The sequence below is a fragment of the Thunnus albacares genome, chromosome 16, assembly GCF_914725855.1.
Source record: "Thunnus albacares chromosome 16, fThuAlb1.1, whole genome shotgun sequence".
Lineage (NCBI taxonomy): Eukaryota > Metazoa > Chordata > Actinopteri > Scombriformes > Scombridae > Thunnus > Thunnus albacares.
The window spans coordinates 18,826,879-18,845,988 of record NC_058121.1 but is presented as its reverse complement, the minus strand read 5'-3'; the positions used below and the strand labels follow the sequence as shown (position 1 = coordinate 18,845,988).

The 19,110-nt window shown below is 40.7% G+C and overlaps 3 protein-coding genes across 4 annotated transcripts in view; all 3 read left to right on the top strand.

Annotated features, from left to right (window-relative positions):
- LOC122999679 (1-phosphatidylinositol 4,5-bisphosphate phosphodiesterase beta-4-like) overlaps positions 1–8,004 on the top strand; it is a 72,624-nt gene extending 64,620 nt beyond the window's left edge. For both annotated transcript variants that reach the window (XM_044376804.1, XM_044376805.1), the window contains 8 exons: positions 203–318; positions 2,141–2,216; positions 2,350–2,525; positions 2,719–2,820; positions 2,969–3,026; positions 3,398–3,484; positions 4,034–4,070; positions 4,899–8,004. In XM_044376804.1, the coding sequence (XP_044232739.1) occupies positions 203–318; positions 2,141–2,216; positions 2,350–2,525; positions 2,719–2,820; positions 2,969–3,026; positions 3,398–3,484; positions 4,034–4,070; positions 4,899–4,975 (729 nt within the window). In that variant the 3' untranslated portion in view covers positions 4,976–8,004. The remainder of the gene's footprint in view (positions 1–202; positions 319–2,140; positions 2,217–2,349; positions 2,526–2,718; positions 2,821–2,968; positions 3,027–3,397; positions 3,485–4,033; positions 4,071–4,898) is intronic.
- Positions 8,005–8,562: 558 nt separating this feature from the next.
- LOC122999680 (ankyrin repeat and KH domain-containing protein mask-1-like) lies at positions 8,563–10,612 on the top strand. Its single transcript, XM_044376806.1, has one exon. It carries the CDS (start codon positions 8,688–8,690, stop codon positions 10,164–10,166), a length of 1,479 nt encoding a protein of 492 aa, XP_044232741.1. The 5' UTR covers positions 8,563–8,687; the 3' UTR covers positions 10,167–10,612.
- A 616-nt stretch (positions 10,613–11,228) lies between these two features.
- Positions 11,229–17,180, top strand: lamp5 (lysosomal associated membrane protein family member 5). Its single transcript, XM_044376807.1, has 6 exons — positions 11,229–11,777; positions 12,284–12,462; positions 13,038–13,169; positions 13,599–13,695; positions 14,227–14,415; positions 15,997–17,180. The coding sequence occupies exons 1-6, from the start codon at positions 11,717–11,719 to the stop codon at positions 16,170–16,172; spliced, it is 834 nt and encodes a 277-aa protein (XP_044232742.1). The 5' UTR covers positions 11,229–11,716; the 3' UTR covers positions 16,173–17,180.
- The last annotated feature ends 1,930 nt before the right edge of the window (positions 17,181–19,110 follow it).

Below are 19,110 nucleotides of genomic sequence, written 5' to 3'. Positions count from 1 at the left end.
GTTGACTGAATAAGGATCACTGCTGGCTCATTACACAATGTAAAACAACAACAACATATGAATGTTTTTAATGATCACACTTTATTGCAGCTGCCTGTTGTGATTTCATATTCTATTTTATCATAGAGACTGATACACATGTATATGTACTGTAAAACTATAGTAAGTGATACAAAGTTTTTGTTTTTTTTCCCCCCAATAGGATCAAAATGTAATGCAGAAAGCCCACTGCACCCAGGTGGACAAGATGGTGTCTCAGCACGAAAAGGAGAAGACAACCCTGGAGAAACTACTAGAGAAAGCCATTAAGAAACGAGGGTAAATGAGAGAGAGAGAGAAAAAAAATATTTACATTATGTGGAAACAATTAAGGGGGAAAAATTACAAGAGTACAATGTACCAACAGTGTAGCATTGCATTGTCAGCCCAGAGCCAAACAGTGTGACCTGTGTTTCGAGTACCATGGTAACATGGAGAAACTTCTTTCTTTGAGCTACATTATATAACTACATTATATTAATAATCCATTTTTGACCACAATGTCAGATGGAAACTCCAAGGATAAGTTAAAACACATGTTTTTGGAAACAGTACTATGTGATCAATAAGACACATCTCTTAAAAACCTAAACCTTCCTTAAAAGTCTAAACTGTAAGTATTAGAGATGAAAGCACATATAAATCACTTACAGTATTTAATAAAACTGAGTACACCCCTGGTCAATATCACTAAAATGTTCAGTAATTACAAATCCTTTCCATTTAATACAATTTTGTTTTCAGATAATATGCAAGAAGAATTAAGCCAATTTACTTGAAAAACAGAATGACTAATTAAACTACGATGAAAGGTCCATATTTAAGAACAAGCTGCAACAAAAATCAGAACACCCTTCATTAGTGAGACTCCATTCTTTTATTTTTTTAATATTTTGTATGTCCACCTTTATTTTTGATAACAAATTGGATGATACCAGTCTAGAACAACTCATAAATTATTCTTTTCAGCTGCTCTTTGCTGGAGGGTTTTGTTGCTCTACCTTCCTCTTAAAATACTCTAAAAGGTGTTCTATTGGATTCAGGTCAAGGGACATACTTGGCCAGGTCATAGTTTTCCACTTCTTTCTTCTTTAAAAACTCTCATGTGATTTTCGCAGTGTTTGGGATCATTGTCATGTTGGAAAATTCCTCTCCTGCCAACCCTCTTGAGAGTCATCTTTTCATCCAGTATTTGGGTATACAAACCCGCATTCATAGTGCCATCTATAAATATCATCTCCCCTACAACTTCCATGCCAAACATGCTGGACCCCATCTGATCCAAACTAATTTGTTTTGGTTTCATCTGACCAAAGAATGTGCCGCCAATATTCATCAGGCTTCTTTTCATGTTCCCATGGCAAATTTTTATCTTGCAGTTTTGTGCCATTTTGTGAGCAACGGTTTTCTTTTTGGACGTCATCCCTAGAGGTTCATGCAATGTCCTTTGCACTGTCTGAGCAGTCACTGAAACACCAATTTCCATAGTTAATTGTTGTGCCAAGTCAGAAGCACTTGCCTGTCTGTTTTTCAAAGCAAGGTTGTGTAAATAGCGAATTGTGCGTGCCGTCACTTTTCGAGGATGGCCACTGCGACTTCTGTTATTGGTAGTACAGGTCCTCCTGTACAGCCGAACCACTGCTGCAACTGTGTTTTGGCTTCCGTTCAGTAGCCTACTGATGATCTTGTACCCTCCCCTATCTTTATGAAGTCTCACAATCTGGTTTCTTACTTGTTCAGGCAATTCTTCACCATGTGGAGCCATGTTGCATTAGACACATAACAGGCCAAAACTGAGAAAGTTGTGGTGTTCACAGGTTCTTTTATAACCTTTTTCAGACAATCAGTCTTAAATGGGAGTCACAAGTGTACTCACGTTTGTTGCATTGATGTTGTACTTTGAAGCTGCCTGCATTTTCAATTTAGTCTATCTAACCTGTTTGTTTTTAATTAAAAATAAGATCAAATACCCTTCACTTCACCCTAAAAATACTATAATTATTGTATGATACAATTTTGAATCATTAAACATTTTAGTGATATTGCACAGGGATGTGTTCAGTTTTGTTATATACTGTATATGTATGTGGTTTCCTTACAGGGAAAACAACTGCCAAGAGCTGAAGAAGGAGACAGAGGACAAGATCCAAACACTAGACACTGATCACAAAGCCAAGGTAAGGCTCCTCTGGCTGCTTACCTAAAACTAGCATCCTCTCTGCAAAGCCCAGGTTTAGTTTTGATGTTGACAACTTCCTCAGCTGTGTATAATTGATGGTGTGTACCTGTGGTGTGTGTGTGTGTGTGTAGGTAAAGGACATCACAGCGCAGCACACTAAAGAGTGGTCGGAGCTGATCAGTAGTCACAGCAACGAGGAGCAGGAAATGAAGGACAGCCACGTCACACAGCAGTGTGAGCACCTCAAGAAACTCCTGACCTCCGTCCAGGAGCAGCAGACCTTGCAGCTTAAACTCATCCATGAACGGTGAGAGGCTCAAAGACACACACACACACAGTTGTACACTGAAATATACATGTGTATACACCTATTTACCAAAGAGTAAGTAACCCTGAGATTTCATTGCTAAACTTGTCAGCATACTATTCCTCCAGCTAAAAGGATTACTGTTATTGTAAATGTTGGTTGTGCTTTTCTTGCACTGTATTCCCCAATTTAGGCAGAGCAAAGAGATGCGTGCCAATCAGGCCAAGATGTCCATGGAAAACAGCAAAGCCATCAGCCAGGACAAGTCCATCAAAAACAAAGCAGAGAGAGAGAGGTGGGTCACACACACACACACACACACTCTATTATCATATAATCACTCAACTCTATGTGGCTTTGGCTGTTGCATGTCGAACTGTGATGTGATGACTGTTATATGGCACTCATAATGCCATGGTCCCCCCTTTGTTTTTGTTCTTTAGGAGAGTGCGAGAGTTAAACAGTAGCAACACCAAGAAGTTCCTGGATGAGAGGAAGAGGGTAGGTTGTTTAAAAACTACTCTTTTATTATTTAAACAAAAATATATCAGTTTCTCCCTTTTTAGTCCTGGCACAGGTACTATAGTGCAAAAAGATACAAAATTTTTATGTTGCATAATTTAACAGCTCGACAACTGTATTTGATTAAGGTTTTTTGGCCATCCTCTTCTATTTTACCCAAAGCTAAAAAATGTTTGATCTTACATCAAAGGAAAGCTGAAACACTGCTTTCAGTGATCTTTGTTTGACTATGAATCATGGCTTGAGACTCAGTTTTTTTTAATAGTTAAAACTTACCACTTGCTTATGATAAACAGTAAAAGAGTAACAGTGGTCATAATGTATTGTCTTTGTCCCTGTTGTGTCTGCAGCTGGCCATGAAGCATCAGAAGGAGATGGAGCAGCTAGAGAAAAACCAGAGAGAACAGTTGGAGAAACTGGAGAAGTTCAATGAGCAGGTACAACGATAAGGAAAAGAGGATGAACTTAACAGTCACAAATCGTTTTTATATCATCCAATATGCCAATATATCGCAGATTTTTGAGGAAAAATGATCAAACACAACTGGCTGGTCTCCCAACTTGCCGTCAACCGACTCCTGTTCTCAATTTCATGCCATTTATTAGACATGCTTCCTGCATTTAAACCAAAACACACCAGAAAATCAGTTTGTTTACAGTTTGAGCCTTCATACTCCATAAGTGTAAATGAAACTTGCTGGTCCCAAAGAATAAAGTCCATATTTGAGTCTCAACTCTCATGTAACAATTTACTGTTACACATACAGTAACATTGCTTTGTACAGATTATTCCTCAGTATTACACTTGATTGGACTGTATCTCGGCCATACACATATTACACTTCAAATAATTCATTTTGTATATGAGAGGACTCACATCTCCATCTTTGTGTTTTATTTTCCCCATCTGTCACACCTGTACATGTGTCTTACATGTATGCACATATTCATTTGTTTTTTAATATGATTTGCTTCTTCCGGCACAGCTTTTGAAATCACACCATGCAAACAAACAGGTTCAAGGTAGGCATCTCCATCTCACTCGACTCTACCTCTGATACCACCTTTCTGTCAGCACGTCATGTTTCCCTCCATCTCTGTTTCTTTTTCCCCCACTCACACAAGTTACTTCTTTCTTCCTCGCATCAGTTTTTTCTGCTGAGCCTGTTTAAATTCTGTAGTTTTTCAGCCATTTAAATGACTACTATAATGAGCACTGCTGAAGTGAATCACCGCTGAGTAAAGCAGGGAAATGGAACACAACAGGCCTGTCTTTGAGGAGATTGCAAGATTTTTTAAAAAAAAAAGAAAGAAAATGATTCATTTTCCATTGTATTGTGAAATCCCATTCCCATATTTTCAGTCTGCAGCTCTCCGGGTGTCAGCAGTGCCAACTAGCAGCTTGAGTCATTTATCACTGTGACTCACCAGCTATTACTAAGCAGAAACAGCCAGCTCACAACCTGTCCCTCTGTGCTTTCACTCCAGCTCATAATCATCTGCTTTCATACTATGTGACACAGTGTCCCAATGCAGACATTTTGTGGCAATGACAGTATGTCACTCTTATTAAAAGTATGTGGTTTATATTACCTGCAGTGGTATGAAAGGATATGCACCCAATAGAAGGGATTATCGCTGACGTAGAAACAGATTTGTCTCTTCCTGATAAAGGGATGAGCAACATTCAGAACTTAAGACTGATGATCAAACTAGGATGATAAGAGTGTTGAGTTATTGCAAAACTGTTTTATGCAAATGGGAAAGAGGGTGGATCCTCTACAAAGTGTATTTAATGTAATTTCTGTGTTTGTGTGATATTTATAATGTGGATTTCTGTCTCTTGAAAAGGCCAAGGACATGCAGCAGATGGTGAAGTTGGAGGAGGAGATGGACCGCAGACCTGCCACGGTGGTGTGAGCGACTGAGACCGAGACACAAATACACTAACACACACGCGTACACACATATGCAGGTGCAAAACACTCCACCACAGATAGCCCTCTACAACCCAGAGACGTAAACCCTGCCGACATCTCCCGTCTCACTAATATTCACTCTGTGTTCTCCTACAAAACACACCATAGCTCTCCCGACCTCTTAGTTTCTGTTGAGTCTTTACCGTCCTCTCCACCCTTACCCCCCACATACCAACTTTATATCACTGAGCCATTGGTGCTTATCACTGTTTCACAGGGGTTTTAACCACTTATCAAGAGAGGACCTGTTACCTCTGAGACAAAGCAACAGAGTCAGACACATCCCCTCCCTCCTCCACTGTATTTACATCTAAATTTTTCTATCACCGTCACTGTTCTCTGCATCCTAAGGGCACAACGCAAGCTGCAGCTATTGGTGGACACAGATAAACACACACACAAACACACACACACACACACACACACACACACACAACACTCTCACATTCACAGGTCGGATATAGCGGATATCTGTTCCTTTTCTGACTTGTTTTTTTTTTTGTTTGTTTGTTTTGTTTTTTTTAAAATCGGTACCCGATAAACCGCAACAACTCACAGAAACAGTGTGGAAGAGGGGAGATGAATATGTATAAGACTTAATGTTTCAGCACAAGTGAATAAACTTTGTGAATACACTGTACGCTCCACACCAGTCCTGTCCTGAGCACTTTGTATGTGATAGGCCATCATAACAATGTGGAAAATGTAGCAGTGCACTACTGTAGGTTTTCTGTATTTCACAGTAAGAATGTATTTAAAAAAAAAAAAAAAAAAAAAAAATCACTGTATGAAGGAGTGGCAAACCCCCCCTGTGTCACCTAATCCTACAATGCAAGTTGTTTGACTTCACAATGATGTATTATTGATTTTTTTTTTTGTTGTTGTTGTTCAGCAATGTTACAGCTGACTATAAAAAGGCTTTTTATCTCGCTGAGTCAGACTATAAAGGGATCACAGATGGATGCTCAATTTTGATCATCATGGCCGATTTCTCAAATTGTCTTTTAAATACAAGGGAAACACAAACACAGGAGATGATGTAATTGCTGTGCTTCACTTAAAATTGACATATAATAGTCATAGTTTGGTTTTTTTTGGTTGTTTTTTTTTTTTCTTTCAGAATTGCTTGTGCTCAATATTCACAAGTTTACAACTGCTAAACTCTTTCATGCAACAAAGATATTATTCCTTCAGTATAAAAGATATACAAAATACAGAAAAGAAACCGGTAAAAATGTTTCAATACATTAATAGTAACCAAAAATGTGGTTACTTCTATTAATGTAGTGATGAAAGGGTTAATGGCATTGCTACAAAATGAAACAATGACATTAGTAGTTACAACACCTAATTGAAAATATGCTGATATAATAAACTGGACATCTACTATTAAGTGAAAAGTTTGACAGGATTAAATGGTTTTTGCATTAAAGGGTTTTTGCACTTAAAATTCAGTGAAAACTGAGCCAAAGCTGTAGTCCACTGGTTACATAATAAATCCATTCTTGGCAGCACAGTAATTCTGCTGTAGTACATTCTTTTAATTGACCGGCTCTTCCCAGTCAGACAAGAACTTTGGCCGACAGAAGTCAAAGACATCTCGTCAGTTTCCCACCCATTAAGGCGGTGTTGAAGTAAAGTGCTCCCTTAATAGCTTCCTGACTGCACCTTAGCAACCTCAGCTCGTAATCCTCATTGTTTCCCTGCTCGGCTTTGGTCGGGGCAGATCAGACAGAATAATTATAACAGATTGGTAACAAGGCCTTCGACGTGGCTGCCACACACCATCCACAACAGTGATTTCAGACAAGGCCTGTATCCCCTCTGTGTCTCATCCCTGGTTGATGCTCAAACTGGTTGTGGGACTACAGATGGTTTCGGAGGAAGCATTGTACACAGCACTGGTGACACTGCTGGACTAAAAAAGCCACTGCAAAGAGGGAAATGTGACGTGGAAGTACTATTATGAAGTAATCCTGTGGGTACTGTAGTATTTGTGCACATAAAAGTATGATCATGCCAGATATTCATGTTGCATGGCATAACACTAACAAAGATCGACCAAAATGACAAAAAGTCACAACGACAATGAAATGAAAACACATTAAAAAACGCGGGGATGAAAGCACCTCTAGGTTATTTTGGCCTTTTTAAAGATTTATTGTTTTATTCTGCTGTAATACACATAAAGGGTAGACGGGATGTACTTGTATATACTGGAATGTATGTAGTTTAATTTACTTTTTGACCAATTGTGTTCAACGGTTCTGTCATACAAGTGCTCGGGGATAGAGTGGGTCTGTTGGATGTTGGGGAAAGACATTTATCAACCACTGGGTTTTTTCCTCATTTGTTCTTTTTTTTTTTTTTTTTTTTTTTTTTGGTGCGTGTGTTCCAGTCTGCCCTTACTGCACCACACAACACAGTATAAAGCTCTCACCACATATCTAGTGCAGAGATAAATGAGTAAAAGTGCTTTTAAATTTTATTCCATCGCTTTCAAATGTGCCACTCAGTGTCTGTTAGGACGTTTAAATTATTTTATGAATGATAAATGCCAAATTAAGGGGTTATTTATATGGAGATATATATAAATAAATGAATATATATATTATATATATTAGATATAATGTGTAGTTTAAGATTATTATGTTTGTTAGAGGCTTTTTTGCACTAGTTGAATGTTTCTGTTGTGTGATTACATGTAACCTTTGGCTCTCTAGTTTGTCAAAAAAAAAAAAAAAAAAAAGCAGATTATTTTTGCAGAGCAACGTCACCGATTTGATTTCCTCAGTTTCTACTGTATCTCCTCTTTGTTTTCTATTTTAACTGTAGCTTGTCAAACCATTCTGTGCGTGTTTTTGTATTTATATTGTATTGTTGAACTTATAGCAATGAAAATACTGTTGTTATCCAGCTCCTTTAATACTGTTTTATAGTATGTGTCTCAATAAATCCAGGTGTAAAATGGGACATAACCATGTGGCTCATTTTGTGTTTCTTCAAAGTGCAACTGTGGGTCATTTTGTTATTTGGCAGGACGTAAAGTTGTTTTACTTTCATTTGTTTGTTTGGGAGGAAACCATGACATGAACATAATTGAATTTGAAAAATTACAAGTGGCGTTTTTGAATGGCAGGGATATCTAAAGTTCTTGAAGGGTTTTGTGTACTTTATCAGCATAACAAATTTCTATGAAAATCCATCTTTTCTTTGACACAGTTAAATGTTATTCTGATGCCAACAATAGAGATTGTTCATCCCCTCACTGCTAAGATCTGATAATTCTGTGTTGAAAATGTCTGAAGTGGGACATCGCCCACGCACTTATTTCCCGAACAATGACCACTGCTGTCTAATCGCATTCAACAAGTGCGGGATGAATTAATCTCCCAGAACCGCTCTTGAACGCAGGCGGCTGCAGCGCGGATGCTCTTTATTGTCATTATAAGCAAAGTATTTCCATTAGAAAGACGAACAAAGCATGGTAATTATGTTTGCGTTGCCCAGCAACTCCATTGCCTCCTCTTGACTATATAACAGAGGTGATGGTGGTGTTTGTTTAGTCAGCTCTGGTTTGGGGTAGAGGTTACCAAAACCTGCTCCATATTATAGAAAAATGACCCTTCTTCGATAGTTTTTTTGGACCTATTTCAGAACGATGCTCAAAGCTCCGGGAAAACCCGACGGGCATGCAGGCACTAAAATCCTCCTGGATGCGATGTCCAACGACAAAGTCCACCTGGCGAGGTTCGTCCTGGACGCGCTGGATGGAGAAATCGTGGACTACAAGACAGAGAACGCACAGACCCCTCTCATCTCTTCTATCCTACTTCCTGACGGCCAGACTCGGTGTAAGTTTGTGGAGCTCCTGCTACAGAGAGGAGCCAATGTCAACTGTCAAGACGGCGACGGACGCACGGCGCTGAGTTACGCATGTGAGAGAGGATACCTGGATGCTGTGAAGATCCTGGTCCGAAACAATGCGGACCCGGAGATTGTGGACGCCTGGGGGAATACTGCGCTAATGTACGGCGCAGTGGCAGGTCATTCCACGGTTGTCGAGTTTTTAGTGAGAGCTTTCAAGAGGCTGGGTCTTCAGATAGACCGGCAGAATAAAGTTGGTAACTCTGCTGTTGAAGTGGCAAAGTTTCTGGGCCACACTGAGTGTTTCTTTGCGCTCACTAACACCTTCAAGAAGTGCCGTGAGGCTGAAGGGAGTCTGGGATGTGGTGAAGTCAATGAGAAGTTTGAGCGGAAGGTTGGACATGTAGTGAACAAACTTGAACTCCTCCAAACATGTAATCATGTCGATAGTCCATTAATTCAAAATTACAGCTGGCAACAAAGGCCTCGGATAAAGCAGAGTCGGCTACCATCGATGGACTCTATAGATGAGTTTGACAGAGAGAATGACGGCTCTTCCTCGCCTCTACGGGACGTGGTCTTCTCCGGAGTCCTCACCCCTAAACCTCCTCTGCGGAGTGACAATTCTCCCAACCCCAAGTACCCCAAAACCGGGGAGAGGTTGACGCCCTCTGATGACCACCTCCCCCCTCTTACCCAGAGCTGTGAGGCTCAAAAGTCTATTTTCTTCTCACCCCGGCCCAAAAGAAACACTCCCAAACCCAGCGCGCCCTCCACCCTGGGTATCTTGTTGACTCCCATTCTTGCCAACAAAAGTGAGAATGAGTCGGGAACAGAAAAATCGAAAATGTTAGACTTTGGGGTGCGCAGATTTCACGACAGCTATTATCAGAAAAGAAGTAGTTTGCCAACCAGTATCCTCAGCCCCACACCCCCGGAACGCACACTGCGTAAATCCAGAACCGTGAGGAGGCGCGAAGCGTCTCCCTCCAAGCCTGACCCTCCTCAGTTTACCGCACCAACTGCCGCCACTTCAACCACGACTTTCTCAGTCTTGAGCAACAAACTCTTACGCCGATTTACCTCTCCGGAGTTTAAAAAGGACGTGAAAGATGTGGAGCAGGATCCGGTGTTGACTTCAGGGCGAATTCCGCGATCAGAAACCTTTCCGCAGTGCATAAAACATCCCCAGGTGGGCAGTAAACCCAGCATCGACAGCATCAGCTCCGTAAAGTGTGAGTTTGACTTTCAATTCAGAATGCCTAACTCTTAAAAAGCCAGAGTGCGCCATGCGTAAAAAGTCCACCACTCTGGACCAGCGCGTTACTTTTAAACCTTGTTCCGTTGGAGAGGAAATATACTCATTACTTTTCTACATTCAACCCCCAAACGCGTCCTGTGATCTCACTGACCTCCAAATATGATCCTCACTGAGCTCCAAAACTCAACTGCTTTGCCCGTGAGGAGTGATCAGAGCATCCAGACAGCTCTGCAAAAGTTTCTGCCCTTTTACATCCAGTCTGGAGATCAATCGAGTGAACAGAGGGAGTAATAATGAACGTTACGACTTTTACCTATGATTTAATAACAGAAACTTCAACGGCAATTCAAAGTACTTTGCGTAAACTATGTGTGTAAATGCCAGCACCTGCCAGTTGGAGTCAACCCTTCACTGCGCCTACTGAATGAAAGCCAATGTGTAATCTCTCCGTCTTTGTAGTTCCTCCTGTGTTCAGCAGTGTTTGATGCTCGTTTTGGAGTGGGAGGGGAGGGGAGGGGGGGAGGGGGGGTTCATTGGAGATGGAGGGGCGATGTGCAATAAATTATTTAACTCATAACATTTACCCATGTGGTGCCATGACCTTTCGTTTTATGTGTCTGTTCCTTTCAGCCACACCACTGTACATTTGTTAGGTGTTCAACCATCTTCATTCACTGATTTTAATGATTACTAACAGTGAATAAACTCTCAGTATGTGAAATGAACGTTGTTTCCTGTGCTGTGTGTATGTGTATGAGGCATTCAGTCTCATGAAAGGTTATTATTATGTATGTTGTTCATGTGTCATAACTTTTGAAACGAATCTCAGTATCTCGACAAAGGGAGAAAATATCTACTTTATCCAACATGACTAGTTCATAGATAGAGGGAAATCTTGCTCCATTTAATGATATAATTAGAAGAATATTTTCAGCCTCCGTATGAGATTATTTTTTGCAGCACTCATTCTCACACACTCAGCTGCAGCCTTGCAGAAGTGGAGTTTGGGAGAGGGAGGGCGGGGGTGTTGTCGGCGTTTCCCTCCAGACATACATCATTTCAGCCCAACCTACAGCTGCTACAACAGAGATGGAGACTACAGCATTGCGGGAATAACAGACTGCATGCCGAGTCCTTCCTTACAGGAGACAAATTCAGTTGACGGACTTTTTTTTTTTCCTCTGAAGAAGGACTATTATTCCTGATGCTAATAATGTGCAGAGGGAGCTCAGTCCTGCAGCTCTCACTGGGTTAAAACCTGTCAACCTTGGAGAGGGAGGTCGGTTTTGGACAGCCAGAACTCCTCGGAGCCGGCTGCTTATGCAGCACAAACCGGATCTCACGTCCAACCTGGAAGAATTTTTTGCTGCATTCACGATGATCTGAGCGTGACTTCTGGGCGCTGAGTAGAGGTATCCCTCCTCTCTCTCTCTCTCTTCCCCCTTTCTTTCTCTCCCGCCTCCTTTCTCCGTCTTTCTTTCTCTCTTTTCTTTAACGTGGGTTCAGCACCGGCTGCCCAGACAGTAAGCCCCCCTTTTTCAGCGCTGGGGAAGCTAATAGAGATGGGACGACTCGGTTTCAGCACCACGGAGAGCGCCCGACTTCTGCTGCTCAGTGTTTTCGGTAAGAGTGTGTGTGTACATTTGTCGTGACTGTTCGCCGCAGTGTGTGTGTGTTTGTGTACGTGTGCGTGCGCGTGCGCATGTGCACCTACTGCGTGTTTGGCCATTATTAAGTATTTATGTTCTTACTTTTCACCGAGATGGCATATTTCATCTGATATTACCTGTTCGCATTGATATGGAAGTCATTCAAACATGATCAGAGTGGCAGCTCGTCACTTCCAGTCGTTGTTTAGACTGCAGCCAACGGCGTGCTGTTACTCCCCTGATACTGCAGATTTCAGTCTCGAGTGTTTTAACCTGGTTTTGACTTTGCTGTGAGCAAACAGACGTGATATGTCAATGATCTGAAATTGTGAGAGACATTCAGCTAAATCATAGTAGCTCCATTACGCCGCTATTTCTGCTGATTCTGCATGTTTGGAGCATGTGTGTGTGAATATGAAGCTGTTACTCCGTTGACAGAAGTGCCACACCTTTAACTTTTCAGTATTCTTGTATCGGCAGGTGTGCTGGCGCTGTCCGTGGTGCTGGCTGAGCAGGAAGGAGAGAACCTGTCCGGTCTCTCCAACAACCCTGACAAAGCCATCTTCGCGGTCCGGGAGAACGGCACAACATGCCTGATGGTGGAGTTCGCCGTTAAATTCCTCGTGCCATATGACGTGCTCGCGCTCAACGGGATAGACGTAAGGAATCCCCCGTATTTTTTAATGCATATGGATTTATGTGGATGCTTAAAAAATTACCGCTTGGATGTCTCAAGCGTGTAAGGTTTCTTTCTGTTGAAGGCGTTCAAGTTTAAACGTTGTGCGTAAAACTGGTTGTATTGGAAATATAAGGTTTTACATGTAAATTATATCTAATTTTAAATGTATATTTCGCCATTAATTTACATTGAAGCCATTTTGTCTTAATTATAAAAAGGAAATCTGTTACAGGTACATCAGAATTGTATTTGGAAACTGGGGTTGCAGCGTGTGGTCGTGCGTAAAATGCTGACGTGGTATTAGACACATAATCACGAAAGGGAGTTTTTGATATTAAACCTTTTACCGTCGATCAAAACCGATTTTCCTTACTAACTGTAAGAACAACTCATTTAAATAATCATGTGTGTTTTCTGGACATTTGGTTACCCTATAAATCCGTGCGTAAAATTGGCAAGTTGACGCAGAAATCTCTCTGTAGCGACAATCTGGTGCTTAATCTGTCCCTCTCTGTAACTTATTCACGCGCGTGTTGAATCTTTTTTTTTTTGCAGTTGATCACCGAGCAGGCGTCGTTCACTCTGCCCCGTGGTGCAGAAATCGAGGGGAAATGTGGGAGCACGGAGTCAGAGATCCACATAACCTGGAAGAACAACGCCTACATCCTCCGTATCTACTTCTCCAAGGTAGGCAAGAAAGCGAAAAAAGGAAACTGTAATAATGCATAATATTTAAAAAAAAAAAAAAAAAAAAAAAAAAAAAGTCTGAACCATTTCATGGGAACATCAAGACGCCAACAAAAAACGCTACACGTGACAAAAAGTCTTTCTTTTAACATTTTGTTAAGGAATCTGACATGCGGCAATACAGTCTGTTTTTCTAATATACATCAAATTCTATTTTTTTCCTTTAAATTGTGTTATTAATGTCTAGTGTGCTTATGTTTTTTGTACTGCAGTGACAATTCCTAAATTCAGTGAAATATCTTAGTGAAAGGAATTGCAAACTGGATATTTTTGCTGTGTAGGCCAACCTGCCCTCTCCATACAGAGAAAAGCCCTGTTTGACGCGCGCGTGTGCGCGTGTGTGTGTGTGTGTTTCTCTGCGTGTTGCAGGAGTTCCGTGACAAGGGCATTGAGGTGTGGAAGATCAGCAGGGTCCAGTTCGTCTACGACACCTCGGAGACATCGCATTTCATCAACGCATACAACCGTGAGTCTCCCGCCAAGTCTCTTGACAGTAGCTACTCAGCACATTTCCATCCCGCAACTTGCTCTCATTCATCTCAACGTTTGTATTCAGCTGGAATTAGACGCTTGATTCCTGCAGGGATTTACGATTTTCGCCCACGTATATGGAAAATGAGAGTTTTCGTTAATGCCTGGCAAGTTACATTATGCTGTCTAGCTGACAAATACGCGTATTACTGTTACATAATCCGTTGTGTTGGTTCTCTTCCAAAAAAAACTTGCCACACCAAATCATTTTATTGTTAACTTGCAATATTTTTTGAGGGATTGTATGTTGGGAGTATTTTTCCTGCCACTCCTGGCTGTGGATCATCAATTAAAATCATCATCATTATGAAATTAACAAGAATCTTGTTTTCACATATGTAGGCCTTCATAGAGGCCAATTACACATACACACACACACACACACACACACAAGCACCTTAAACCTAGTTACTGTACATCATGAGGCCTCACTGCCACCTCCCCCGCCCTCTCTCTCTCTCTCCAGCTGGGAAGCACACAGCCAGCACCCACCGCCTCTCGGCCCTGGTGACACCCGCCGGGCGTTCCTATGTGTGTTCAGCGCAGCAGACCCTCACCCTCATCTCAAGCGACCACCAGAAGGGTGTCACCGTCTCCATGTATGACATCCAGATCCAGCCCTTCGACATCACCTCTGACTTCATATTCAGCGAACGTAAGAACAACTAGAACACAACAGACACCTTTTATGGAGAAGCACTGACATTAAATACAAGTCGAGCTTTGCCACACGTTGTGACAGTTTTCTAGTCTCTCGTTCTGAAAAAGCAAGAATGATGATGATGATGATGAGAAATCCTGGGGGTGAAGGTGTTAAAGCTTTACATCTCTCTCTCTCTCACACACACACACACACACACCTCTCTGGGGGGTTTCTGCTGCAGTATGAGGAGTACATTGGGCTGCAGAAAGGGAGACAGGGTAACAGGAGGAAAAATAAGAGGGGGTGGGGGAAAGAGACGCAGAGAGACAGAGAGAAAGAGAGAGAAAGAGAGAGAGGGAAGGGGTGGGGGGTCATTAGGACTTTATGAGTGCAGTCATATCCTTGCCCTCAATGCAGCTTTTATAGACATACTCAGTGTACCTGGCTGTCCTCTGAAGCCAATCACCTTGGAAGAATCATTTGCTCTGAGCTGCTGTAAACTAGGCTGTGCTATGCTTCACTGCCTTCCTCCTCGTGTGCATTACTGCTGTCCACAGGGAGAAACACCTTTAACTTTAAAATGACATAAACACCCTGTGTGCAGCTAGGTCCGGTTTTTGTGTTCTCGTCCTTTTAAAGAGACTTAAAAACTTACATGAAAAAGGTGTGTGTGTGTGTGTGTGTGTACACTAACACACACAAAATAAGGAAAAAAAGACAGAAACAGAGCCATATGTCATTTAGTAGATAAAAACATAAATAACAGTTGTTTCTGTGCAAACACACAGATGCTAACTACCTCCACTTCCACACACATACACACACACACACACACACACACACACACACACACACACACACACACACACACACACACACACACACACACACACTATACATACAGCATAGATGCCTGATGAAGCCCATAAGAGGCCACATGTGTTTCATACTAAATCCTACAACCACTGAAAACAACTAAAGGCAGTAGGGTTGAGTGATATGGCTGTAATCAACAACATCAACTTTGATGTTCAATGCAAATAACTGTTTCGCTGTACACATCACATCAGAAAAAAAATGTTTAACTCAGAAACTAGTTACATTTTAAATTGTAATTTACTTGGAATCATTCATTTAAACTACGGCTGAAACAACGACTCAATTAACAGCTCAGTCAGTCAACGGAAAATGAATCACTGACCATTTTGAATAATTGTAAAAAATCATGGTTTCCAGCCTCTAAAAGTTTTGCTGTTTTTTAGTTTTTATATTAGTTAACTCAATTTGGGTTTTAGATTTGAAGACATCTCCTTTGGATTCAGTAAATTGACATCTTTCACTATTTTCTGGAGAAAATAATCAGATTAATTAAGAATGCAAATAATTTAGACATAACTTTATAAAATCATAGCCTGATACGCTCATATATCATCACAATAAGATTCCATTAAAAAACATTATAGAAACGAATATTGACTTATCACCCAGCCCTACAAAGATAGTCCACATGAATTCTGACTCATCTACACAGAATCTCCGTCAGGTTCGGTTCATCCAGCGTGCTGACTGTGTGCATATTTACACTTTCCGCAGCCTACAAGTGCATCATGGACCAGCGGGAGCGCCTGGAGGAGACCCTCCCCCTCGTCCTGGGCCTCATTTTGGCGCTCATCATCGTCATCACGCTCACCGTCTACCACTTCCACCTCAAGCTGACAGCCACTCAGCCCCAGCTCCCCAGAGACCGCTCCATGTACAAGAACATGTAGTCAGCGCGGCGGCGGCGGCTCCCTCGGCTCTCTCCAAAGCTACCCTGATTAAAAAAAAAAAAAAAAAAAGACTAAAAGAAGTCTCCTCGATGTCCCGGGCCTAACACCACAGAGGATCGAGCCATGCGCTGGACTGACTCCCGGAGTGAGAAATGTATGTGTAGCCTGTACTGTAGGCCCACTGGAACTTTTCAACAGCTAAAACACAAGGGGGCATTTAAATGTTTTGGGCCTGGCATGGATGAAGTTGAAGGGTAAACCCACCAAAACCTGCTGTTTATGCTGAATTGAATCTTAATGTCACAAATTCATAGCCTACATTACAGTAACCGGAATTTTAATGAAAATAAATACTTAAAATAATGCCTTCGTCATTTGAAGTCACACACTTGAGGTTACTCATATTTCCTACAACATTACCGGGGCCTATTTTATCACTTCATCCATTTTCATCCGACTTCTCTTTGGAAGAAATTTCAGAAATTGCCCGAGCTTCTGCCGTCATTTGTCAACACTTTGTCGTCTTCTCCTCTTTCTCTGTCTGAAATTGCTGCTAAAATAATTTCAAATACCTATTGTTGGTTCAGTATTTGCTATTTTTTTTTCTTTTGTTCAATAAACCCTTTTAGTTGATTTCTGAATGCAGCCATAGTGACAGTGGACAGTCTTGTAAGTGTGTGCAGTGCAGTGGCATTCAGAGTTGCGATGTTATTTGCTTTGACTTCAACAAATCTTTTCTTCACAGTGATGTATGGAACATATCAAAAAAAAAAAAAAAAAAAAAAAAAAAGGAAGGAAGAAATACAAAAATTCTGTACTGAATAGTGAAGAATGGATCAGAATGCCATATGAAAGTGTTTATGAAAGTACAAAGAGGTTTTAAAATTTTAAAAAATGAATATGTGTATAATATTTTCAGAAACAAAGTCTATGCATAAACCTCTGCTGATGCAATCCTGTGCAGTATTCTTCTGTTCATTGAAATAAATTGCTGGAATCATCTCGACACCTCTTGTAAAGTTATTTTTACGATCATTCATTACAAAAAATACAAATTCTCTTCTATACTTTGGTGAATATGAAAAAACAAACTATCAAACAGCACTACGGTGTCCAAGTGAAATACAGCAACTGGAAAAAAAAAAGAGGTGACTGATGCTCCTGCCGGTGGAGACGCTGCAGGGATGAAGTATTGATTTTGTCGTCTGACTCTGGGCTTTCAAACGGAAACGCAATATGAACAAGTCTAATTGAAAATAAATAGAGCATTTGTGTCAGCTACAGCTATTTGTTTCAGTCGTACATCATCCTCGGTCACAACATGTCAAAGTCAAAGTCCTTAATCAAGTTTTCACTTTGCCCGGCCCCTTCATTGTTGGAAAAAACATAGTTTGTGTACATTTTACCAAGAACAGATGCGTCAGTTTTTGTAAAATGTAAAAATGGGTGACATCATTAAGGGTTGTGAGCCATGGTGTGGAGGTGCTAACAGCCTCTCAGTCTCAATGTATAGAAGACATGTCCATGGTCTATAACCAGACTTCCATCTGAATGTTTATCTGTAAAAATCCTGACCGGCTTTCAGCAACAGTCTTTATGAAAAGTCAACTCAAGTCTAGGCAGGAAGGAGCTGTGGTGGTGGTGACTCAGCACTGTACTGGATCCATTTCTGATCTCACTAAGTCGTCTTTGGGCTTCCTACTCAAGATTTTGATGTAATAAATTAATAATATTTTGGTTAATATTGTTGTTATGTAGCCTCAGTCTACTCTATCATATTGTATGCCAAATGAACTAAAACTAAGTTGATTGTGTTAAAATTCTAAATATTTTATAAAAGGGGCAGTTTGAGGGGAAAAAACCTTTCAAATGAACCTCATTTTGGTAATCATCCCTCCCTACAGCTTCATGTCGTACTATTTATTTACAGTAGAGTGGTACTAGTGTCTTCTATAGAAACAGTAGCCCAGTTTAACATATTTGAACTTTTTGAATTAGCATAAGATCAGCTGATTGTCTTCCACATCTGTCCACCACAAAAATCTGCAATATCATGGTCAGAAAACAGTGGGGTGACAGAAGAAAGGCACATGAATATAAATAGTTATACTATACATGTGACAACTGAGCAAATCATCTAAAGTTACACAAACAAATCAGCTTTTTTCCCACCATTTTTCTTACAAGAAGGGGCGTTTTTAATCAGACGCTAATTAAAATCAAGAAGACCCAGAAAGTAATGTATCAGTCCTCAACAGAGGTGGAAGAAGTATTCAGATCCTTTGCTTAAGTAAGAGTACCAAATGTACAAATACAACAATGTAAAAATATTACATTACAAGTAAAAGTCCGACTTATGTACTTTTACTTAAGTATTATGAGCTTGATGTAGTTAAAGTATTGCAGAAGTAGTGGTTTGGTCCCTCTGACTGATATATTATTATATATGACATCATTAAATTGTTAATACTGAAGCATCAGTGTTAGAGCAGCATGTTATTGCTGTAGCTGCTGGAGGTGGAGCCAGTTTGAACTACTTTATATACAGTTAGCTTGTTTAGTCCAGTGGTTCCCAACCTAGGGGTCGAGCCCCTCTGAAGGGTCACCAGATAAATCTGAGGGGTTGTGAGATAATTAATGGGAGAGGAAAGAATAAAAAACAAAGTTTTGATAGCAAATCTGTTTTCAGTTTTTTCTCTAATCTTTGATTTTTTGTGAAATATTGGATCATTCGAACATTTATTGAAATGAAACCATGTGAGAAGTTTTGAGGGAAAAATCACTGTTTGGTGGAGCTGTTAACAACTCATATACATCTGAAATGTGACCTGGACTACACACTGCTTTTTGTAAGACATCAAAAGTCAGAAAGGTTGGAAACCACCTTGTTATATTATGCGTTGTGTTAAATCTTCATCTGAAAAGTAACTAAAGCTGT